The sequence below is a fragment of the Monopterus albus genome, unplaced genomic scaffold (genome assembly GCF_001952655.1).
Source record: "Monopterus albus unplaced genomic scaffold, M_albus_1.0 scaffold284.1, whole genome shotgun sequence".
Lineage (NCBI taxonomy): Eukaryota > Metazoa > Chordata > Actinopteri > Synbranchiformes > Synbranchidae > Monopterus > Monopterus albus.
This window is the reverse complement of record NW_018128164.1, coordinates 290534-316244: the sequence shown is the minus strand read 5'-3', so window position 1 is coordinate 316244 and position 25711 is coordinate 290534. Positions and strand designations below refer to the sequence as shown.

The 25711-nt window shown below is 39.7% G+C and overlaps 2 protein-coding genes across 10 annotated transcripts in view; one reads left to right on the top strand and one right to left on the bottom strand.

The window, feature by feature from the left end:
- Positions 1–4610, top strand: part of LOC109973208 (ubiquitin carboxyl-terminal hydrolase 22) — a 23877-nt gene extending 19267 nt beyond the window's left edge. For 4 of the 6 annotated variants that reach the window (XM_020622618.1, XM_020622615.1, XM_020622616.1 and 1 more), the window contains 6 exons: positions 1110–1268; positions 2283–2409; positions 3128–3219; positions 3725–3787; positions 4238–4387; positions 4470–4610. In XM_020622618.1, coding sequence (XP_020478274.1) covers positions 1110–1268; positions 2283–2409; positions 3128–3219; positions 3725–3787; positions 4238–4387; positions 4470–4512 — 634 coding nt within the window. In that variant the 3' untranslated portion in view covers positions 4513–4610. The other 2 variants (XM_020622619.1, XM_020622617.1) reach the window with 2 other exon arrangements.
- Positions 4611–9078: 4468 nt separating this feature from the next.
- LOC109973221 (somatostatin receptor type 2-like) lies at positions 9079–13357 on the bottom strand. Of its 4 annotated transcripts, none has more exons than XM_020622637.1 (3): positions 13212–13357; positions 12578–12740; positions 9079–10816 (listed from the first exon to the last, which is right to left on the bottom strand). In XM_020622637.1, exon 3 carries the CDS (start codon positions 10769–10771, stop codon positions 9659–9661), a length of 1113 nt encoding a protein of 370 aa, XP_020478293.1. In that variant the 5' UTR covers positions 10772–10816; positions 12578–12740; positions 13212–13357; the 3' UTR covers positions 9079–9658. The 4 variants fall into 4 exon arrangements, with proteins under 4 accessions (XP_020478293.1, XP_020478292.1, XP_020478291.1 ...); XM_020622636.1 differs by lacking the exon at positions 13212–13357 and adding an exon at positions 12928–12958; XM_020622635.1 differs by lacking the exon at positions 13212–13357 and having other exon boundaries at positions 12578–12877.
- Positions 13358–25711: the final 12354 nt, after the last annotated feature.

The window sequence follows — 25711 nt, the reverse complement described above, 5'->3', positions numbered from 1 at the left end:
ACTAAAGTGCCACCCTAGTTGTGTACTGTCCATCCATCTGGATGGAGCATTACATCACCACCTGTGCCCCCTCCTCCCTCTTTTTCCTACATTTACTCATCCCTCTAACCCTGTTGTTCTCCATTACCTTAGTCAGCTCTAGAGCTGAGTAATGTGGACACCACCTGAGCTATCAGAGTGGCTGAACCACTGGTTGTGTCTTTTTCACTACTCTTATTTAAAGGTCTGGTCCATGCAGAGCTGCTGTAAAGGGGGGCTGTCTAGACAGCAGCACAACCCAAGCATTGCCTGCCTGCCCCTAGAGGTGTCCTGTCACATTAGCACCAGCACACTGCACTGAACTGCGAAGCACCTTGCCCATGCTAGCAGGCAAGCCAAGCCCAGCTCAGTGTGACATTGCCTGCCTCTACGGTGAAGAGAGCTGATGTAGAGCTAGTGATGCTGTGTTGTGCGTCGTTCTGCCATAAAATGAACCGTTTCACGGTCACTAAACAATGTTGACTGCACATTAGTTGTTTGTGGCTGTAAGCAACAACAAATGTTTCCCCCTTGGCTTTCTTAACAAAAAAGAAAAATAATGGGGGCTGCTTTCACACCATCATAAATGTGCTCCCACTTGCCTTAATAGCCCCCTACTGGTACCACTGGGTATTATACCACAATGACTCATCTAATAATGTGCTAGTGATAATGTGCAACAGCCTGTCCTCGGTGCATATATTTTTATGTATAGTGCATACATTCTGTCCTGCAAGCCTCCATTTTGTCCAGGCTGCAGTCCATCATGGTCACTGGACTATATTTCTTATGTAAAGCCAATTTTCTCTGATGTAGCACTTCAATGAATTGCAAATGGGCCTGGAAGAACCGTGTGCATATTATGCACATGCACACACTCAATCTCCCACCAGGCTTAAACAAAAACATGATCAGAATCTACAGAGGCTGTGTGAATTTGAGTTTGCCTTTTGCCATCTATGTCATCATCCTTTCATCATGACCTATAATAAATGGCACACAAACATACACGCAACAACACACTAATAAACATCTTAATGGACTCCCCCCCTCTCTCTCCCCCTCCCTCCCCCGTTTTAATCTTTTTCTAGTGGGGTTTCCACAACGATAGATCCATTCTGGGACATCAGTCTAGACCTGCCTGGCTCCTCCACCCCTTTCTGGCCCCTCAGCCCTGGAGGGGATGGCAGCACAGTCAACGGAGAGAGCCACTTGTCAGGGTCTACCACGCTCACAGACTGCCTACGCAGGTATACCCTGAGTCTCAGCTGACACCAGACAAGTTGTCTTTTCTGTTTTTACCTGTCTGAACTCCTTCTTTGTTTATAAATTTGCTGTATTTAAGCTAACTACAGTGAATTCCCCATCATCCATTGTCTAGGTTTTAAAATGTTTAACAGCTGTAAATCAAATGTGTTTTTGCACAAAAAAAACCCCATTGTTGTACAGTACTACTACTACTACCTATGTTCCTCTCTGCTAACACTGACATTGTTACCTTGACAGGAAAGGAGGTATTGCTGGCCTCTACCTGTTTTCATTCAGTAGGCTTATTGCATCCTTTGTGCCATCTCTCTGCTTGTAGTCAAATGAATTTCATTCATCTCTCCACTTGTATGAACGGCATCTGCTCTGGCACAACAACCCTGATATCTTTCGATCTCATCTCCTGCCATCATCAGGTTGACAGAGCAGGTGTGACCTCTCATATCTCTTCCTCTGCCTCTTCCTTCTTGAAATTTCCTACCCTCTTCTTCTTATCTTATTTCATTCCCTCCTCTCTCCACCTAATTTTCCCCTGTGCCCTCTCCCTTTTGCCTCATGCATTCATCTTATTCTCCTCCTCTCTTTCTCTCACTCTTTTTACTGCAGCTCCTCACACACCCCTAGTTGCTGCAGCAAGTCTCTTAAAGGTACAGAACTGGTGGGTGTTGTTGCCGTGGTGATAGAGGTGCTGGCAATACCAGCAAGGCTCTGGGTTGGGTGAAATGACATACAGAGTGGTTATACCAAAACTCTGCAGGCAAACTTGATGCTCAAGTCCTCAAATACCTTCAGATTAACTTCAAGCCAGAGATCTATGACTAGACAACCGTGGTGGGGTGCATATTTGGAAGGACGTGAGTGGCTTAACAAAAGAAAACATACCACTCAGAAACATAACAGTATTCTCCCTGTTCTCCTAGTTTTTACTTAAACTTTTTTTGTTGCCCATATATTCTCTGCTGTTACACACTTACACTCCACTTACACTCGCTCTGCAGGTTTACACGACCTGAGCATCTAGGAAGCAGTGCCAAAATCAAGTGCGGCGGTTGCCATAGTTACCAGGAGTCCACCAAACAGCTGACAATGAAGAAGCTCCCCATCGTAGCATGTTTCCATCTCAAAGTGAGTCAGCTGAAGACTATGTGTTGCCAGTTCTCACTCGTTACATTATCTGTATCCGACACTTTTTGTACACTTTGTTGTTTTGTTGATTCAAATGGATAACATTACTGTTTATGACATTCAAGATACATATATACAATCAGAATTCTGGTGTTACTTTTGTGACCATAGCCTCATGCATGTGAATGCGCTTATATGCAGTAATATATGATAATTTTGTGCTGTGTGTATGCAACCTTACATCTGAGGGAGGTGAAGTTCATATTTTGCAGTGATTTCGCAGCCTGGTACATTGGCTGTGCGTAGGTGTGTTTACAGTTCGCTTCACTTGGTGGTGCATAACCTCCTACTGTGCAGCCCATTTGCAGTGTCCCAGGACACCTATGACTTTAATGAGTTGTACAGTCCTCTGCTGTCCATGTTTTATTTATCATACAGGATTGAAGCCTATAATGTATTTATGATATTCATAGGAACAGGCTACAAGAAGATTGTCTTGGATCAGTCCAAACCTGCTATTATCTTGTTATGTACATGTGCGACAGCCAGAATGGAAAACAAGCATTTCCACTTTTCACTAATCATGTTTTCGGATGTTGTAATAATGATACCTGTTTGTTTGGTTTTTTTTCAAAATGTTTTCCCCCTCCCCCACTCTCTCTAATTTTCCTACCCCTTCCCCCCTCTCCTTCTGTCCTCCCTCTCTGGCCATCTCCAGCGCTTTGAGCACTCTGCTAAACTGCGGAGGAAGATCACTACATATGTTTCCTTTCCTCTTGAGTTGGACATGACGCCTTTCATGGCATCCAGGTGAGACTCCAATAGAAGTCGCTGTGTTCTTCTATTATTTTCTTGTTGGGCAGCCCGTCAGCTTCTTTACCCATATTTTGAATGTGCTGCCAGTGAAAACACAGGCAAAGATACATTTTTTTTCCCCTCTAAATATACTACAGCATCTCCTCCATTTGTCTATTGAGATTTAAATGTTTATAAATATTCTCATCTACTGTACAAACTGTCCATTTGCACACATCTGCATCTATGCCAAAACAGCTTTAATGAATGCTCCCAATAAATGTATATTAGTGTCAGTAGAGCATGCAGCAGCAATCCTGCCCCACCCCTGGATGTAGGATCCATTCAGCTCTTTCCAGACACTGAAAGCTCATTAGTGGTACTGACAGAGATATTGGCTTTCATAGATAGAACAATCCTGCCATCTAGTGGATATACAGGATGTGCCAGTGAAGCATGTTTACACAGGCATGAAGCATTTAAAATGCCTTTGTGTTTTTCTTTGTCACGTCATCTACAGTAAAGAGAGCAGAATGAATGGACAGTATCAACAGACAGTTGATGTATTAAACAACGACAATAAGTGAGTACCTTGGGAAACACGTATTACATAAAATTGATTTATTAACACTCCAGTGTCAGCAGATGCACAGCCGCACTGACATGACAGGACAAGTGTCTACCTTAGCACAGCGGTGCATGCTAATTGCCTGAAGGTTGTGACTTTCCTAGATTAAATCAAATTGAACCCTTATTAAAAGCTGCTTAGTTTTCTTCATCACTAGCAGTTGCAGTAACTGTCATTTTCCGAGACATTAACCAGACATGGAACTGATTTTCTTAATACCATTTCAAAATTAGCTGTGGTGATGACGAGGCAAAGTGCAAGCTTTTCTCTGATCTGAGAAAAGTGCTTTGTTAGATACTTGTGTCAAAGTGAAGTCACACAACAAAACTAGGACAAACTTAAAGGAACCACAAGGATGTTTAGCCATCTCATCATGTCTGTTTACTTATGTTTTTTTATTTCCAGGTATTCCTTGTTTGCAGTGGTCAACCATCAAGGCACATTAGAAAGTGGCCACTACACCAGCTTCATCCGCCAGCACAAAGACCAGTGGTTCAAATGTGATGATGCCATAATTACAAAGGCCAGCATTAAAGATGTACTCGATAGTGAAGGGTAAGAATGGAAATGGAACTTAACAGTACTGTAAGATATTATACAGTATGACGCCTGAGTAAAATGTTTTTCCCCTCCTTAGGTATCTCTTATTCTACCATAAACAGTTCCTTGAGTATGAGTAGTCTTTGTAACCACTGTTCATGAAGAACCACTGCGTCGAATAGGATTGGGGACAGGATGAAACACAAACCTACCTGAAACTCTTTGACTACCAGTCTACTCCTCCAGCTCTGGAGGATGAAAATAAAAAGACGTGTGAAATCATGCAACCTTTCAAAAGGGAAAATAAAAACAACAAGCACTGAGCTACTTCTTGGCATCTACTTGACAAAACTGAATGAAGAGGAGAGGAGGAGGAGGAAGAGTCTGGTGTTGTCAGTTCCAGGCTTGGGCAGAGGGAAGAGGCTCCACACCCCTCACTGTCTCTCTCTTTGCCTTCCTGCTGCAGGGTCTTTGCATGACTGACTGTCATGTGGATTGGGCACATCTGGATTTTTATCACAGTATTCTGACCCCCTCCACCTCCACACACCCTCCATTTCTCTCCCACGGTGCTCATGTTTCAACTGACCAAGCATTTAACTGAGTCATGATTGAAGACAGTTTGTCATATGCATATGGGACTGAATGCAAAAAAAAAAAAAAATTAAAATAAATCACGTATTATGAACTGTGCAAGAACATTTTTAAAGGTATGGTTATGATTCTTATTTGTGAGTTTAGTTATGAAATACTGTATGAAGTTAGTATATAACTATTTTCAAAGAGCAAAGACAACATGGGAGAGCTTAGAGATGCCGACTTTGCCCAGAAGCGCTGCCATGGAAACTAAACTGCTTGGGACCTGAGTGTGGTCATGTTCCATTATTTACTGTGTTGATGGTTTTATTTTTAAGTCTGATTATGGGCAGGGAATATCTTTTTTAAGCAAATCATTGAATTTTCAGTTTTGGTTTACTGTTCATTTCAATGTCTTTTATTTTTCCTTCAGTACAGTCATATGTCCCTCGCTGTCTGAGTACAGGACCTAGTGTTTTTGGGCGTATTATACTTTCATTCTTGTGGAATTGTTGGTATAATGTTGGTGATGATAAAATTGGCTCAACTTTGCTGTTTATGAACCGTATGTTGAATGTGAGCTTTGGTTTTTCTATGGCTTTCTGAAGAGCAGACTCAATACATAAACTCCAGACAAGGTCCTATATTATGTGAGAAGGCTGTGGTTTCTCCTCATTCAACACCTTGAATCCTCTGTGCAAAAAAAAAAAACAACACTGCATGCAGCTAAGCTCATGAGCTTATATTATGTGGAAAAACTGCCCTCAGGCCTGCTGCCTGTCACGACTTTTGTCCTGTAGTTGGGGAATGTGATCATGTGGAATACATAGAGGGTAAAACACAATGCACATATATGAGCAGTGTGCGACCACAGCCTGGCTCCGGTTTCATCAGTGTTGTTCTTCTCCATGGCAACTGTGTGGCTGGTGTAGACCGGTCTGTTCTGTGCCGTATCTCGGCTCTGCAGTGCAGTAAACCCAGTGCTCTGTTCAGTCAGTATGCTGTCAAGTAAGACTTACACATACACAGCAGGGTGTTGCAGTCAGTTCGGTTTGAATGTCACATATTGTGTATGCATAAAAAATACTTATGTATAAGATGAGGGACCCTAACCTATCACAAAGTAATGCCACATAAAACCACAACCAGTGGTTGCTTAGCTGCTCCGTAAATGAAATCAAACATGCATATCCCTTGTTCTGCTGCATAACCTCAATAAGAGAACAACAGTGGGATTCTGAACAGTAACATTAAAGACTTGGCATGAATGGTCGTACTGGATTTGATGTATCATGGAGCTGTTAAGACCACCCAAGGACTTTCAGGGACACAGCTGGAATGAAAATATGAGGAGAGCTTCATTATCTGTTTCAGTGATTAAACTCAGAACACAACTGGAATGTGTATGTTTTGTCTCATTCTTCCATTCATTGCTCCTGTTGTTAGGACAAAAGAAAGTTCCTCAAAGTGAATTGCTGTCCTTGCGTTAATGCCAAGGTATTCTCCTTGTAGAGCAAAACGATGCACTAAAGGAAATAAAACCTATTTATCAGGAGTTGATAAACACTTGAAAAAGGTGCAAGTATTGCAGCCTAATGCTTCTGGCTTTAGAGCAAATGTGGTTGTGCATGAGATTGTGCCGCCACTTTGTGGTTAAACCAAGAAGTGCAACACATTCTGACAAAAAAAAATCAAGCCAGCAATATAAAGACAGGTAAGACTGAAAAAAATGCAAAGAAAATCATTTCTATGCCTTCAGTAATAGAGCCAAATAGTACGTTCATATTTTTATAGCATGCAGCTTAATAGCATTTCTGCAATAACAGAGATTTGGAACAACTGTGATGTTGAAATTTAATATAAACATGTCTTACCATTAACTAAAACTTTAGTTTTTAGTTTTAATATTTGGCTAATTTTATCATACATTAATTTCAAAGAGAGGGACGTTCCACAATATTGCACCAAAATAAAATGTATTTTATGTTTCTTATTCTTTATTTAGTTTCAGCACAACTATTCACAGTCTTTGTTTGATCAGCATTATTTAACAGAACAGAAATTGTAAGAACATAATGCAAGCGTTCTATGGAAACAATAAAACTTTCAACAATGGCAGTAAAATTTTTCAAAGAACATGAGTAATAGCATTTTAGCAATAAAAATAAAAACCACACTGAACTGTTACACCAATGGAACAAATGCCAAGTATGAAATCTGCTAGTCTTGAAAGTTGAACTAGCTTAAAGTAAACTGTAAGCACTGTTGTGATAAAAGTGTTTGCCAGAATTATTATTACTTACAATAACTACTTATGCATGTTCAGTCTGCCTTATACAGCGAACGCAGCCTTGATCTGGTAATATCTGCTAGTGTGATACATAAAGCAAGATGATTTGCTCTGACTTACATTTTATACCACACACTAACACAGGCTATACATTTGGGATTAATAGCTGATGTGTAGCAGCATGTATTTATTTATTTTTATTTATATATTCAGCCATCTCTGGAATGTCTATATTTGTAATATCTAGAGTTATCTTTCTATCATTATTATGCTAATGAATGTAACCATGGGACCAACATTCTTAGTCACTGTTGCTATGGAAATATAGTATAGGACACTAGAGGTTCGCCATCTCTTTTAGTGCTAAAAAGATGTTACAGGCTAGGTATCAAGTTCAGCAATACTGCAGAGACAGAAGTTGTATATGGAAATTGGTTAGTCTGCACTGGGTGCTCAGAATTTGTGTGTGTGTGTGTGTGTGTGTGTGTGTATTTCTGCTTATTATGCAAGACTCATACATGAAGAAGTTATATGCACACATTTACAACAGCCTGCTTAGTGTGGTTTAGACGCCCAGCCACCCATCTACTAGCTTTACCCATCAATATCAATAGCTACATATATAATGGAAATACACACCTCGTGTTTCCATTACACTGACTTATATTCATTTACTGGAGGCTTACCCTATAACCACTACTTGCCTAACCTTACTCTTACACTAATGTGACTGTGTAAACAGATTTATTTCCCACAGCATGAGTAGCACCTGGCCACACACACACACACACACACAGATTATACTTTGCACATAAATCATAATATGTTACTTGCTTTGTTGCATATGAAGGAATAATGATTCATACAGATTTGACTGCAGCAACAGACAGGGGATAACAGAAGTCCAGGCTGAACTGTGGACTCCTAGAGTGGCACAGTGATGATGATAAAAGAACACCAGAGCCTCTTGAGGATATGTGTTCTAGCCCTTCACAAATTCACTCTCTTAGACACTCCAAGTCACAAAACACGCTTGAAAGGTGGCCTCCCAAATGCAATGGATTATAGGAGGAACATGTGTCAGTGTGAACGAACTGAGTAGTTCACAACGAGAGGTGGTAGGGGGACATGTTCCTCAAGCTCCTTATATTCTCAAAGTCATAGAAAGTAGGAAGTCCAGAAGTAAAAACAAAAGGTCACAATAGAAACATACCAAACAGTTTTTTCTTTAAAACAGCACAATGAAACAACACTAGACTGATCACATGTTTAAAAAATATGTTAAATACACCACTGAGTGACCTGGGTCCTTTAAAACACAATACAACCCTGGGAAGAACAGTGGACAGAAAATGGGAGTAAAATAAACATTTATCAAATATGATCTGAGCAGGTTTTATGCTCTCAGATGACATAACAACAAGAAAGAGCCACTAATACCACTATCCACCAGTAGAATATGGCATACAGCAACTTTATTTTATATAATACTATATAAAATTGTAGGAGAGTTTATATACATCTTAGCAGCACTTTGGTTAGAGACTAGCTCTATGTATCAACTGAGCTAGTACCAATGATGTACCATTAATTATGCTCTATGTATCAACTGAGCTAGTACCAGTGATGTACCATTAATTATGCATGTACCTTTAATAAAGCAGGGAAAAGTGACACAGTGACTGAACATTGTTGTCGACACCTACAGCTGATACACTTGTATCACAGGTAAAACTGCTCATGCAAAAATAAGTACAAAAGTAACCTTACAGAACATAAGAGTCAATGGTAAGATAGATTAAGAGTTTCAAAACTAAATGACACCAAATATAAATCTCTTTGTGTTCTGTACAGTTATTTACAGTCGAACCACTCTCCAGAGAAAATAACCTGCAAAATAGATATGTACAGTGATGAGGTTGTCAATTCTATCAACAGTATGTTGTTTTACAGCATATAAGCATTCTGTTATGTTGTCATGTTATGTTTTTACACAAAAACACAAAAAAATGTAACTTGGCCCTGGCCTTCTGTGTCTCTGAGGGGAAATTCATGTCACCCAAGGAACCATTAATAAGTGGGCACTCATGTGCTCTAGCTTACCTCAGTGTCAATACAGTGAAGACACATTTAATTTTCACTTCATTTACAGAACAGAGCAGACGTGTGTTATAAAGGATTTGTTTACAGCCGGGGAAACCCGACAAAATGTCAAAGATAGATAGAGGAATCCAACATCTTTTGAATTTTTAATTTCTGTTGGTGCTTTATCCCCTTTAATAAGTGACATGTTCCTCTGTAAAGTCCTTGTTAAATATTTAATAACTTCCTCTCTGCTGTGATTGATAAGAGCTGGCTGTTTCCAGTTTCAGAAAACGTCTGTCTCCTTGTGTGTGCAGGCAAGGCCCGTCACCTTCCTCTCAGATGCTGGTCTGCAGGTCACCATTCAGCAGAGTACTTTGCGTCTCTGTAGGGTCATTCATCATGCGGGATTTATCCTGGTGGCTATCGCTGTGTTCAACCTCATCCAGCCCTCCCACCTTTTTAAGACAGAGAACATTCTGGAAACTCTTCTTAAAGTTCTCTGACAGGAAGGCATAGAGGATGGGGTTGGCACAGCTGTTGGCGTATCCTAGCACCACCACAAAAGCAAAAGTGCTTCTCAGGATGGGAGTGGTGCTGATGGTGCCGGTCACCGAGGTGACGTTAAACACATAGAAAGGCAGCCAGCAGAAGACAAATACTGCCACCACAATGGACACCATCCGAGTCACCTTCCTCTCTGAGCGCTTCCTCTTGGAAGAGCCCACACGAATGCCTGATGACTTCACCTTGATGATGATGAACAAGTAGCAAAGGCAGATGACCATGAGGGGCAGGAAGAAGCCCAGGATGAATGTGTAGAACATGAACGCTGTGTAGTAGGCCTCTTGAGGCTCAGGCCACACGATGCTGCAGAAGCAGACGTCGTGCTTTGTGATGATGCCGCTGTAGATGACGATGGGCAGATTAACCATCAGTGATACCCCCCACACTGCTAAATTGATGGTCTTGGCCATGCGAGGCTTCCGCCACTTTGTGGACTTGATTGGATGCACCACAGCCAGGTAGCGGTCAATGCTCATGACCATCAGGCAAAAGATAGAAGTGAACTGGTTCAGGGAGTCGACTGTCATCACTACTCTGCAGAGCACAGGACCAAAAGGCCAGTGGACTAGTGCCAGCTGGATGGCAATGAATGGTAGGCCCAGCATGAAGAGCACATCAGCCACGGCCAGGTTAAGGATGTAGATGTTGGTTACTGTCTTCATCTTGGCGTAGCGCAGTATGACATAGATGACTAGAGCATTCCCACAGAGCCCCACAGTGCAAACCAAAAAGTACATGCAGGTAATGACCACTGTACTGGTTTTGTTGAAGCTGTGGTCTGTGTAGTTCCAATGAAGGCCAGACTCATTGCCCTGCATGAAGCTGTCATACATAAGGTTCTCTGACAGGTTCGGAGGGGATGATGGCAGGATCCAGGAGTCCATGATACCTCAGTCTTTCTCAGTCTCACACCGGTTATGGCGTCCTAACTGCACACATGAAGATCTATGTCAGTAATAATCCAGACAAATTTTAAATTACCTCTCTATTATAAATACATTTATTGATTTTAATATTCCTGCAACCTGATTGGGACTAAGCAGTATAAATAATGGATAGATGGATTTTAATATTGATTTTATGCTTTGCAGAAGAAGAAAAGTGAGATTCATAGTCATAATTTTCATCAGATATTGAGTGTTATCTTCCTTCCTTCTTCAGACCACTTGTTGACAGATGTTGGGTTGTGATGTGAGTGTAACAAGTAGACATTGCATAATGCACATGATGACAAGACACAACATGATAATCCCTGTTATAAACCAGATTTAAGATGTTACAGTTATTTGTGTTCTTTTTTTAAAATCACCCTTATAGCAAAGAGTTTCTATGGTGAATTTATAAATCTTACACTGATCCTCTTCTTTGAAACTAGACCTGATTGATCGCATGTGTAAAGAAGAGCACCTCAGGATCTAAATCGGTGACTTCTACCAGAGTCCAGACTGTCTGTGTATGTTTATTCAGTCAAGCACTGGTGCCAGGGGAAATCACTCTGTACACTCTACAGCCTTAAGCGCTGCCTGGGGAAATACTTGCTTTTCAAATGCTGCTAAATGATCAGCTGTGATAGCTATCAATGAATTCTTTGCGGACACATTTGTTATGGGGTTAGCATGGATGTAAAATAATCCCAGCCTAAGCAAATGAATGATAGTGCCTTGCTGCAATCAGATTAAAGTGCTTGTCACTGCCAATGCACAGGAGGCAAACATGGTCCGACAACTTAGTTTGGTGCCAATAATATAAAAGGTTTTATTTTGCCATTCTCCATTTTTCACTGTGGCAGCAGGAGAGGATGGACACGGCCTGGAGTCTTGTTTCTGGTAAACAGGCACCTCAATTTTAGTAAAGGTTTGAGCTCGTTGACATCACAACCTGTACGTGCAGTATAAGAGTGCAATGTCTAAAGGAGAAACACCAAACTGCACTGCACAAGATAGGAAAAAAAATATAATTAGTCCTACAGAAAGAGAGCACAGAAATAAAAACATCCTTAAAAGCTTCCTTAAAACACAGTTACTGAAATGAATCATAAATGGAATCTATCACAAATCACTTATCACTGTTGGTAGTAGAAATATCCTATTTATATGAATAAATATTACATCGTGATTGGATAAAGTGCTGCAGCTGAGGCATTGTCCACAATGTGCCACATGCCTTCTTGCTATAAAAAGCGCCACAGAAACGCCAGAACAGACAAAAGTGAAGAATGTGACAAAACATTTTCCCCCTGTAGTGTTTTCTCTCCCCACTGCTAGAAGCTACACATTCTGCTCTAACTATAGTGACCAAGGGTAGAAGATGGACACTCAACTGAACAAATGATTACATGTTCATATTTAATAATGCGAATCCAGTTTATAGAAAAAAAACCCCTCTAATGATGAGGTCAAGGAGTTTCATTTTCATTGTTAGCAAACTGCACAAACCTGGCAGAGGTTTTTGTTTGGTCTTAATGATACATTATGCTCTAATACACGTGCAAAAACACGATCATCTTATGAGTTAACATTAAAATTGCAGGCTGGAAAACAGTGACACTGCGGTGAACGTTGGAGTGCTTAAAATTTCGAACATGTTCATATTAAAATCGAATAATCATATTAACCGGGTTATGTACGTTAAACAGCTGAACAATATGGCAACCAACCATTCACTCTAACTGAACAAAAGTATCGTCTTACCCGTTAATTGGATTTAATCTCACCATTTGCAAAATGCACCTTTGTACAGGTGTTTATGGCACATTCATATTCTTCTGCTCCAAATGCTCCTTAAGTTTTTCTCACTGGCGTCGAAGTGGAAAACATCTGTGCAGTATTCTTCTTAATAATCCCTCAATGTAGTCTGCGAAAGACGAGAAAAAGACACAAAGGCTGGACAATAAAATAAGGAACAAACGTCACTTGCTTGGCTCCGAGCTTCCGAGGCGCATGTGGTATGAAGCGTGTGATGACTGTGTCCAGCTGGAGTGCGCGGAGATGTTAAAGGACGCCCAGAAACAGCGTCCTGAGGAGGTGCTGAACACACTCACCTCTCAACGTCTCCTGTGATTCAGCCCTGCATACTGATTGAGCTGATTTACATGGAACATGCATTTTAATGAAACCTGAGGCGTTAAGAGAAACCCACTTGATGAGAAGATGATAGAGGAGCGTTTTGATAAGGCTTAAAAAGAGGTCAACTCAAACTGACATATCAAATGATCTGTTAACTTAATGAAAACGCAATAGGTGTTTTGGGCACGTCAACTAACTTCACCATAATTCAGGCATAATGCTTGTTGGGTGCTTTGGCAAAATTCAGACTGACTCCTACCAAGAGGTGATGGTTGAGAAAAACGGTCTCTGTATCAAAACCTTAAACATCTTTCCAGTTTGCCCCTTTACAGATTAAAAGATGACAAGATGTTTTTGCGTAAAACTACCACGAACAAGGGAATTTGAACATCAAACTGCATTTCTTTAGATTTAAAATTCAGTTAAGATAGAGCCTTTGGTAACCTCCCCAACCCCGACCCAGAGCGCAACTGGCGGTCAGAAGGTTTATTGCAAGATACCAGTCCGTCATCTTTAATTTAGCCTCCAACCTCTAGAGGCAGCACCGAGCTACAATACGCGCGGCAACATTCAAATGACTATGGAAATCTGCGGCACACCATTGGAACAACCTTTCAAAATTTGAAAGGTAGGAGAGTGTTTTCGTCATTTGCAACACAATTTTATCCAGACATTTGATTATAATGGCCAGTGATGAAGCCAAATCCTGATGACAGAGGCCATTTTTCTGGACCTCTGACCCTCAGCTTCTGAAGATGAACTGTTTCAGTGTGATTACACAAAGTTTTCTGGGCCTACAGTATTTGTTGTACATGTAAGTTCAGTTTTATCATCACTCAGTTTTCAAAGTTGATATAATATTATCTTTATGTGAAATATTACAGTTGCTATTACTAGTTTAAAAAGTCTGGACAGAAAGAGAAAGTTTTATTGCTGGGTGTTGTGTTATGTTTTTGACTCTTGTCTGCTCTGCTGCATTGGGGATTTCCATTGTCAGTGCTTTTGAGCAGGAGTTGTTTGTCAGACTGTTGTTGTGTCTAGAGATTTTCTGCAGAGTTTTAATAGTTCAGCAAACTGCTAAGCATTTATTTCTGACAACTGTATTGTTAAGCCTTTGGCAACAGCTGTCAACAAAGTGGCACTTTGGGCAATCTGTATGTGGTTCTAAGAAAACCAAATAATACGCCTACTCTGCAAGCAAGAGGCTGCCAGGGAAATTGTATGGGGCACTGGCTATGTTGTCTGCTCAGTTTCTTGACAGCTGCATAATGGTGGATGTGTTGATGTTGCTGACCAATACGGAATCGACCAGTCAGAGGCTGATTCCCTTACTGTTGTCTTGCTAGCTGGTTCCTGGACTTCAATATTAAGTGGATGGACATGTCTTGTATCATCTACTATAACCTTAAATCATGGTTTCAACTTCAGAACTATCTGGATTCTGTAGTTTCACAAGTAATGCACACACAAATCACATATATATGAATTTGGTATTGGTTTATTTAATTTTCTGTTTCCCAGTTTTGCAGGGCGAGGAGAATGACGACATGACTCATATGTGTAAGTTGACCTAAACATTCTCAAAATAAACAGTGCAGACCTACTTGTATGAGTTTGGGGATGCGGAACATTTCAGAACACAACAGCTGCAGTGATTTTCATGTTACCTGGTGAATAAATGTCCAGTTATTCAAGTTACAAGTCTCATCAGCTGCTTAGCTCGAACTCCACAGCAGCAACAAAACTGAAAAGGTCATTCACACAGCTTTCCACCTCAGCAGGGAAGCTGAAGCTACCAGTGCTGGAGGCAAAGTAAGTCTTTAGCCTCTTTAACAAGCCTCTATGACTCCAGTTAACACAGGTGGGGGGGCTGAATTAAGTTATGCAAAGAAGGGAAGTGAAGCCTTGATGTAATTCAGCAGACAGCCGGATAATAGTCTTTTGAAATGTGTTGAGTTTTTTGACAACCAAGGTCTTTTTTTTTTATATGTGACATGTAGATACTTATTAAATACCTTCAGGTGATGAGCAGTTTTGTTTCTGTTGCCTGACTGTTGAAGAACAGACATTTGTTTTAGAAGAGAATTAAAAAGCAGCATGATGACAGTGAAGTCAACCTTGATGTGTTTGTCATATTATCACAGTGTTTCCACAATGCAGTGGCTGTGCAGGTGTTACAACATGATTTAGTCTTCAGCAATAGAAATTCAAAAACGTACCTAGTTTTCCATAGATAGTAATTCAGAGCAAAGAGAATACTGTTATTAATAGAAGAATCAGTGACCCATTAAATTGATTTTGTATTAAATATGTTATGGATAATCCAAATCAGCATAATACTGTGGCATTTTAACACTGACATTGTGTGTTTTCATTTGGGATGTCTGGCTAGTTTAAGATAAGAACACACTCCTCAGTAACACACAAACCAAAAGCCCCCATCAGGTACCACCAGTGTTGATCAGTATTCTCCTAGAGCGAAACAAGCATGCCAACACATAGAGGCACTAAATGATGTCTGGGGTGAAATCTTCATGGCTCCCTGGGTTGATTAGTTATGTGTTACTTTCACCAACAGCAGTGATACAATGCAGGAGAGAGCTTGAAGCTCAGGGTCTTTATTTGCTTTCTAATTACTGAGGCGTGATCAAGCACCTTCCTGGTTCAGGCCCCGAATGAAAAGTATTGATTACACATCCTGTCAGCGTAAAGTGACAAAGAGTTAGTAGCCTGAGGCAACTGCTAAATATTCGGTGGATCCTAATGATGCTTTTTGGCATTTTTGTAATGATTTTGAAATAGGAAAAATGAATTAACCAGGTGAAGGTATTTTCTGATTTTCAGACTCTTTAACAAGGACTAAAACCTAAATTCATTTCATGCTGCTACAGATGTAGAGATTGTCCTTTCCTGTTGGAGATACTATACAGTGCGTTCATGCTGTTTAATTTTCTGTTTAATGGATCGATTGATTGACTAATTGTCTTAGCCCGACTCTAATCTGTTTTTGTATTCCAGGGCACCTCACAGTGTATTGATTATATGGCCTCTTATCAGAAATGTGCTCTTTGCACATCAGACCACTGCTTATTTACATAGCGAGTCTGGCTGTTGTGTTAAACTGCTGAGACTAACTGTGGCTCATAGGAGACACAGTTGTGGTGACCGGGTGATTATGGAGGGTGTTGGTCTGATCAACAAGAGGCAGAACCATACAAACAATAAGTTTGTTCCTTAACTGCTCTGCAACCTGCCCTTGAAACACTGTCCTCACACATCTGTGAGACATTTTTATGGATTTTTTTGCTTTGTCTGTCTTGTCAGAGTCTCAGTCTTCTGGTTATTCAAAAAAATTCTTATGAAACCTCCATAAATACTCATTCTGTGAAGCTCACGATGTACTGCCTATGTCAAGATTGTGTTTATAATCCTGTGGTAATATTTCTATCATCCACTCAGAGCAGATAATCTGTATTACCAAAACGTTTTTCCTGCCATACTTTAATTTATGAGGCTGTTCTACTTGCCATGTATAATACATTTTGCTGATACGAGCCCAGCACTCTTTGTTTAACAATGTTTGGGTAAAGGATCTTAACACCAAGGCCACTTACCTTTCAACTAATGTAGCTTTCATCAGCAGGCATTCAACTTCCAAATACCGTCCTTGAATAACAAGAACAGTCACAGTTCCAGCTTCATACAGTCACTCATCGTTGTATGATCAAACGTTACATAAAGGCCACATAATAAAAACTGAGCCATGACAACTGAACAGACTTTGGTCTTTGAAGACAGTGGACTTATTTTTGCCAAATTTTGTCAAGTATTTGGCCTCGATGTTATAAAAGTTGATTTGAAATATATAGATTTAAACAGTAGATGCAGTACTATTATTATTTAAAGTTGGTGCAAACAGCTAATTGGATATATCTTTGATTTTGACCTAGTTGCCAGTGTTGTTTTTTTGTGGTGGTTGTTTTGTAGATGTAAATTAAAAGATTTCTGCCGGTCAGTGTGGCATAGATGGGGCATGTCCTTAAGCTTTTGAGATCCCGTGGTTTGCCATCACTGTGCCTGTCGTGCTTCCTGTACAGGTGTAAAACACAAGGTGAGAACCAAACTGTCTGGGTGAATGCTCCCAGCAGAAATGTCTTAACGATGAAGGATCAGAAAATATAAATACTAATTCCACATTTCCCATAATAGCTGTACTAATGACATTTGACAAATTGGCATGCTAAATCATGATTAGACAATCTGTATGGCTGTACTGCTTCATCTAAAACTGAATTATAAATGAGTCTGATTTTGTGGGTCAAGTGCAAGATGGTGCTAGAGTAACAGGAGAGTTGAAGTGTAAATTAAAGCCGTTGTCTTTTTACTGTGCTTAAAAATGTCCCTTCTGTTCAGTCACCTAAAGTCCTCTATTGATATTATTTATTTTAGTTCTTAACTTGCCCTTGTAAAGTACTTTGGTCAACCAGACGTTGTTTTTAAAGTGCTATATAAATAAATTCTGATTTGATTTGAGATGCAGCCATGTTGCAAAAAATGTCAGCATGGGGGTTTGTGTCACAGCTGCAGCTTGAATGTAACCAAACATGTCTTGTAATTGATCCTGCAAACACTTAAGAGTGAAGAGAACTGAATTTTGTGGTACGTCCACACGGCTGTTGTTCTACCTCTTGGCACTTGTTTGTGTATTATAGCAGACAGCCGGTCAGTTCCTGGTGGTTAACTGTGCTCCCGAAGCCTCAGGCTTGTCCCAACCTGTTATTTGTCATGCAAAGCAACTGCTGTTCACTTGTCCTGTTGATTACAGCATAGTGAAGCTAAAGAACTGCTCATTTTGAGGCTGTTAAGTGTGATTGAGTGTGTTTGCTGCCCTATACTTCTTAAAGTGCTCAAGTTAAATCCAAAACTGTCTTCATCTTTTTTGTAACAATTGCATGTAGTAAGTCTCTTACGTCACATTTCATTCTCACAGCATTAAAGATTAGATAGAAAGCATATGAGAAACACAACACGTCGGAGACCACAACATCTAAAGACGTGACTGCGTTTGGATTTGGGGTGTTTTCATGTCTCATAAATAAATTTTCCTTTTGATTATTCTTAGTAGATTATCCTAATTAAAATGTAAATAAAGCCTTTATACTTCAGGAAATATAAAATTGCAGCTTTAAGACTGGAATACTTCCTTCACCTTATAAAATCTTCTAAAGTCAAGTTAAATTAAAAACGCTGATTTAAAATTATGATGGGGATGTTTTTTTCATACTTATATCAGCGTTTAATTTCTGGGGGGCTCCCACCCTAACAGAGTTTGGTCACTGTGTGCATTTTTCTAATGCTATGAAACCAGAATTGGATTTTACTCTTTTTTTCAAGACCCAGAGACGATAGGCGTCAGCTCAGATTTCTCACGTACTATTGAGATGCAATTAAAGATGTATTATTCAAAATATTTGAGTTGATAAATTGTTTTGGGGTTGTAGGAAGAGTAATAACACAACACCAACATCCTCAGTTATTTCCTCTAAGACCATCATAAATGCTAAAGTGGTTAAAGCTAGAACTAATGATAAAACACCAGGCTGCTGTTGTTTTGCGCAGTATGATGTTTGACTCCAGACTTATTATGAAAAGATAAATTTGATAAGCGGACAACAGGTGATTGTATTCAACAGATACTGACTAAGAAAGCTTGGAGATATTTGTAAAAATAGCAGAAGGTTTATTTAAGACATCACTGGATTTTGTGAATCATTTTCTTCAAAGGGCCATCTGTATCGGTATGTGTATGAAGGAGGCCGTGCTACACTTAATATATTAGCCTTCAGATTGGGGCAGGGGAGGCAGATCTGGCTGCAGCACTGTTCTCGAGGAGAGGCGTAAACAGAATGCACAGCCATCTGCACAACACAGACCTCTCATCTACCAGCTACCAGCGAAGCACCTGCTCATATTCAAACTGCTTAATTAACACTAAAAGTGTCCTTCTCTCAGAATGTACAACTTGACTGTCTGGGAGTTTGATCTTAACATACTTGAGAACAACACTTGCATTTAGATCAAGCTATTTGACATTTGGAAACATACAGTAAGCCTCACTGTCTCTGTGATTCTGGCTTAACAAAGGTACGCATATACTGTTGGTTTGTGGACTAAAGCCCTTTTCTTTTCACTAAGGATGAACCTCTGAACCTAATAATAAAATATCCACATCATACTGTAGTTAAAGCATTTCAGTAAGGTGTTATACCTTTTTGGAAGAAAACTTAGCTTTATCTGCCACTAACTGCTGCTCATTTTTCCATGTTTCAGGTCTAAAACCCATAACCTGTATATTGTCACACTTTTGGAAACAGAAAGCTTACTCAACTATGAAGAATATTAATGTTTCTCAACATTCTACTTGACATCAGCATCCATATTTAGACAGCATAGATGGCAGGTATACAAAATAAATGAATAAATAAAACGTGTGGCTGTAAAAGAGTCTGCAAAAGGCCACATTTCAGTAATTTATTCCTGAACCTGACATCGCTTTAAATACACAACATCAGCATTCTGGCTGTTAAAACTCAGCAAGGTGTGAAAGCAATTTAGTAAAAGAAAGGCACAAACAGGTGCGAGAACCAGTGCTTCATCTCCATGCGGTGGTGGAAACCTACTTTTTCATGGGCCAAGATTCAACAAAGCCCATGGCCAGTCTTTAAGAATACAAGACTACTGGTGTTAATCAAACTGTATGTTTTCTGAAAGTGTCCCAGTTAAACTACATTTTTTCCTTGCTGCTTTTTAGACTTTTCTGTCTTCCTTCTTATAGTTAGGACAAAACATGACAAGCATCTCCGGCACATAAGTGACCAGACCTCGATGCAAAGCCGATGAGCTTTCAGTGCCGGGTCTACATGTTTTATTGCAGACTGTTACAGTAAATGCAGAATGGTCTAATAAAAATTGTTGGTGTCATCTCTGTGATGGAAAAATACTGGACATAGCTTTCCTTCTTGTGTGTAACTAATGTTTACCATGAACAAATGTTGTGCAGTCATTGTAAAAGGATGTTCTTTAGCTTAAAGAAGTCAGGAAACTGCTTGTAAAAGTTTATTGTTCTTTAGGTCGGGAAGTCAGAACATAGGCAATTGCTGATAAGAAAACACACATGGTGACCTGACCCCGATGACAAATGCTTGCCTGGAAGAACAAAGAGCAACAAAACTGAAATGAATAGTATAAGTAGCTCTCACAGAGATTGCTCCTCTGAGCATTATTGTCAGACTTCTTGACTGTTGCTGTAGTGCTCCTTCATGCAAGAATGATTAAAAGATGCCTTGATAATTTTCTCAGCAAAAGTCTCAGCAATCCTTTGTCTCACCTTGTTAATTTTTTTTAACACTGTCATAGTATAATGCAAATTGTTAAATTATTAAAAACACCTACAGAAACTCTAGATTTTGCACATACGCGTCCAGAGCACAGGAGCCGGGTGGTGGAGAAAGAGTTTACGAGCCTGACAAAAGGCTTGTCCACTTTAATAAGCTTGATGAACAGTGCTCAGCTCGAAGTGAGTGTCTCTGTCTCCATCCACCTGTCTGTGCATTTGTGATGATTCGTTTTCATCTCTGGCTTTAGTCATTCTAACAGCGTGCACCCCATGGCCTTGCAGGGATTATCTCCGGTGCCGTGAAGGTACATATTTATCCTGCTTAAGTACCACTGCCTTGAGTTGCTTAAACACACACACATCACAATGTGTGTTTTTATCACTTCAGAGGACATTACCTTGACGTACATTCATTTCTTGGAGACATACCCTAACCACTACTGGCCTCACCCATTAGGTTTTGGGGACTTTCTTTTTGTCCCCATAATTGTTCTTATACTTTTATAGTGCTTTTCTATGTTTTACAGCTTTTGCTTTCACACTGTTTGGCCATTCATCCATTCGCACTCACATTCGCACACAGGTGTTATCACCAGGAGCAACCAGTGTTTCAGTGTCTTGCTCAAGGACACTTTGACATGTTGGGAATTGAACCGTTAATCCTCCGGTTGGGATACGACCCGCTCTACCTCGCATCATGAGTAATACAAGGCCACACATTTGCTGTCATTCTTTGTGGGGACTTTACACTGACTTACATTAATTTCCTGTAGACTTACCCTAACCTTAACCATAGCCGTTACCCTAACCTTAAAACAAATTGTCACCATAAAATTCAGAGTGAAAGTGTCCATTTACTCGATCAATGATGTGAAGAAGGCACCTAAGTGTTGATTTGACCATAACTGGAGCCTGCACAAAGCCAAAATCTGTCCACCTGAGAAAAGCCTGCCTTGGATCAAACACAACCTGAGAGCTATATAGTTTTTTTGTTTGTTTATTTGTTTGGTTGGTTGTGAGAGGGAGTGATAATTTGTTTATTTACATACTATATTCCAGTGAGTAACAGTTTAGAATTTAGGATTTGAAAACTCTATGAGGCTCGCACAGTGTTTGCTCAGCAACACAGAGCACAAAACACGCAGCCCAGGGACAGATGGCTTGTGTAAGGAGATACAGAAACACGGCAAGTGGCAAATTGAAAGAGGGAACGTGAGTAAAGGAGAAGGTTGCTTTGCTTTGGCAGCAGTGGCGTGTTGTCATTACCTACCAGAGACACAGTGACAGATATGGAGAGCTCGGCTGCCTCTGGCTGCAGTAATAAACCCTGTTTCAATAAAACACTGCCTGGCTCTAAATGAATCTTTAATATGAACAAACCAAGGGCCTTGCTGCTATTGGAACTTGTCATATACTGTGTAATTGAGAAGGAGATTTGTCAGTTGTGCAGTAATTAAATTAAAATAACCTCAAATTTTATTAAATAAGACTATTAACAGTGACCTTTCAACCATTATAGCTAGAAGCATGTGCTGTTTAGTATATAGAACCTTTTTTTTTTTTTTACTTTCACGTGAATTATGTGCCATTAAAGCTCAATATATTGCATTGCAGTGAGCTCTGTAGTGTTATTGCAGTAGGGAACTAATAACTTTGTATGAATGTGAACAAATGGTGACAAATCAAAACAGGAAACTGAGGTGTATGGTGTAGTGGTGAGTGCTTTCTGGCTTACACTGTCTATAAACAATGCTGTAAAGAAAGGTCTGCCCACTCTTTTGCCACCAAATGTTAATAAGAACCATTTCAAATCACTCTCACATGATGCTACAATGTGTAAGAAGCCGCAGCTCATTGCTCATATTTGTTTAACACTTGGTGACAGTATTGCGCTCTGACACCGATACCTGCCTCTGCTGAGGTGAACTGATGTGGACAGATGGGCCTTAAGAGGGCTAAACTGAGAAGAAAACAACAGCCACGACTCGGTTACATTTGTGACGTCTGTCATGGTGCAGAAGCTCGTGCTGTCTCCAGAGTAATCAGTGTCCATGGGTGTCAGTCACATGAGCCTGTGACGTGTTTATGCCAATGTGGGCATTTAGCTTGAAGAGCAGGAGACAACAGCTCCTGTTGTTTTAAAGCATTGTGTCACAGAAGTGCAGGTCATGGAAAATACAATATCCTGAGTTTTTCTGTGGATTTTAAAATATTCCTCATGTCACCTGTCACAGATGGAAACTATAGCACTTATAACCCGAGAAAATCCAAACAGGCCACAATACAAGCTTGATGCGTTTAATCCTAATATGAATTTTTGGATTGTAGTTGGGGTCATTTTATCACTTTTGTGATTCTTTTTTTTTGACAGTAAGTAAGATATGTTAATACCTAGCTCAGTGTAATGCTTAAAATGTATAAATTTACCGACTGTGTTAAAACAGTCTGCACAATTCTTATCTGTATGTTTTGTGGATTTACAGAGGGTCCATGTGGGAAGTATGACTGGTACGGAGAACTGGAACATTTACCGTAACTGTGTCAGTGTAGACTTGAGATCACTGCAGAGAACTGTTGTGTTATGACCGAGCTAATCACAGCAGAGTCATCTATGACTCCTAATAACAAAGGCACACACACACACACACACACACACACACACACACACACACATATCCCAGTCCTCCCAAGCTGTTTTAATGATTCTGGCTCTCAGCAACGTAACACAGCACATACAATGAGAAATGTACTGAAGCAGCTCTGAACCCACTGAGCAGAGGTGAATCTTATTTAAATCAGAAGCATAACGCTGTGACACCTAGATAAGTAAATTAAGTAGGCATCAGTAAATTATATGGCTGTGTAAAACACAAACAAATGACAGAATCACTGGGATTTGTATGCTACCAGCAAAAATGAGAGTGTAAGCTGTGTGGACAACATATTGTTCAAAGTAAACCTTCTGAGGAGAAAATTTACGAGTTGGAAATGTAAGAGCATGTGTAACTTCATCCCCCACTATATTAAGATGGAACTGAAACAGCTTTATTGTCAAGAGATTTGCTGTGGTGAAGGTTTGCAAAGTTTAGTGAGCAATTTATAGTATGGCTTTACTGGGGGGTTTAAATGGACTCTGTTAAAGGCTTAGAGAGATAAGGGGTAGTATGATGAAATGAAGGGCTCCTGGGACTAAAAGCTCTTATACCAGGCAGCTGGAAAAATTGCAATATACATTCGGGGTGGGGGGGTACGGGGTACGGTAACCCCAGGTGGCAATGGCCAGAGGATTGATTGATGAGGTAAATAATAAAGGTGGAAGGGGACATCCTTGGAGAGTCTGAGAAGAGATAAGACTTCAGAGACTGCACTATTTGTCACTTAATCATCTCTGTACCAAATTGCACACATCAAATTGAAGTTTATTTTCTGCTCCAATTTTTGTTGGAACATTTCTGCTGTTTATGGCAAATTACAGCACTGGAATTATCAAAAATGTGTGCTTATAGTAATAGTATATATCCTAAACCTCTTCCAGATTTAGGAAGGACTGCTCTCTTTTCAGGAAACCTACTGTATGACTGCCTAATCCAAAGTCACATAAAGATTCACCTTGTTATTTGATGTTTGAAGTGGACTGAAGCACAAGCAGCAAACCACCCTGTTATCTTACAGCAGAAAGGTAGAATAAAAGACAAGCTGTCATCATGCAGCCTTTTAATGGAGCTGTAATAATTCACTGATTACTAAGCAGTCTAACAGGAACAAAGTTCTGAAACTCTTGATGAGAAATGAAGTTCTGTTACAATAAAATAAACCCAGTGAAGTGCAGTTCCATCCACAAAGAATCCATTATAATTCTCATTACTATCTTTGTAATGAGCATGATAAAGTATATATTTTATGCAGAAACTTTTATTCAGTACTCTCCGTGACCAAATTTAATATCTGCCCAGGAATAGTTTAGTTAAAAATGAGAGTCAGCGGGTGTTTGGAATATATACCTGGTGAGAATGAATGATATCATTCTAGATCCCCAATGGGACACATTATAGTGGTTAGGTCTGTTCCTGGGCAGGTTTTATATTGATAATAACTGCATGTTGTTACTGCACCCTGCCTCTCCCCCATTGTCTTCTGTGATTGGCTTCAGCCTCCTCCATGCAACTTATTCAAGAATAAGCGGTATAGATAATGGATGGATGGATGTTCTTACTGCACTCAGGGATGCTAAACATTTATGTGTATATAGGTAATGTTGTACAAAACAAATAAAATGTGGTTAATTAAATGTAAGATGGTAGTTGATGTACAATATTAGTAAGTCATACACACTTTAATGGGGATTAAATATTATAAATATAGAAATACACATTGAAATTCAGCTATAAATTTGTGCATGAATGCTGTGGGTTTTCTTTTTGCGTATCTGCCAGCATGTACACTGATACACATGACTGTGGGTAATTGTGTGGACTTTAATGCTTTCATTGTTCCCACTTTAGCAAACCATATACAGGTACATACCAAGAATCTCTAGCCAGAGCATTTTATTTGCTGTCTTCAAAAAATGGGCTTGTAACAAAAGTATCACCGACATGCTTTTTTTTTTCAGGTTTCCATTCAAACAAACAAACAAAAAGGGAACAGCACGACAGCTTGTAAAATAAATAAATAAATACAGATAAAAAGCTGGGTTGTCAATGAAACCATTTCTCACCACACTTTGAGAGGTATTAATGGAAAAGGGTGCTGCTCAATATGTCAGTCTGATAAGCTGGGGAAAGCAGAATATAAGGTCTGCTGATTGAAAAGCACCACAAAGCCATTAAGAGAAGCAAAGAAAACTCATTCTGCTGTCCACAACTATTAGACTGGTGATCTGTCCAGGTGGACCTTGCTTCTCACCCAATGATGGCTGGGATTGACTCCAGACCCCCCTGCTTTTTATTTATTTATTTTTTTTTATTTGAGATTTCAAAGCCCAGAAATAATTGATTTAGTGTGATTCTATCAGCAAGATCAAAGCTTTTATTGAAGCCTTCTTGTTCTGGATTAAAAAATAGTTCACTTATCATATCAACCCACCACATACTTGAACACGTTCAAACTAAATAAATTGATAAGCTCATAATCATTGTTTCTTCTTATAGAAATTCTAATTTGTCATGTTGTTGCTTATTAATCTGGCTTGCTGTGATATGAATGAACTTATCTGTAACATGCAATGTAATTTAATATTACATTAGAAAACTATTTAGTTATCTTTGTTGGCTTGTTGATGTCAGCAGAGGAACCTTGTTCAAACTGGGTGCTCTCTTATTGGCTTTCTAGCTGTCAGAGATTACCATCTGTGTTTGGCTCAG

What these genes read in the sequence shown, in the direction of transcription:
- LOC109973221 (XM_020622637.1), bottom strand. Translation starts at nt 10,771, where the DNA reads ATGGACTCCTGGATCCTGCCATCATCCCCTCCGAACCTGTCAGAGAAC.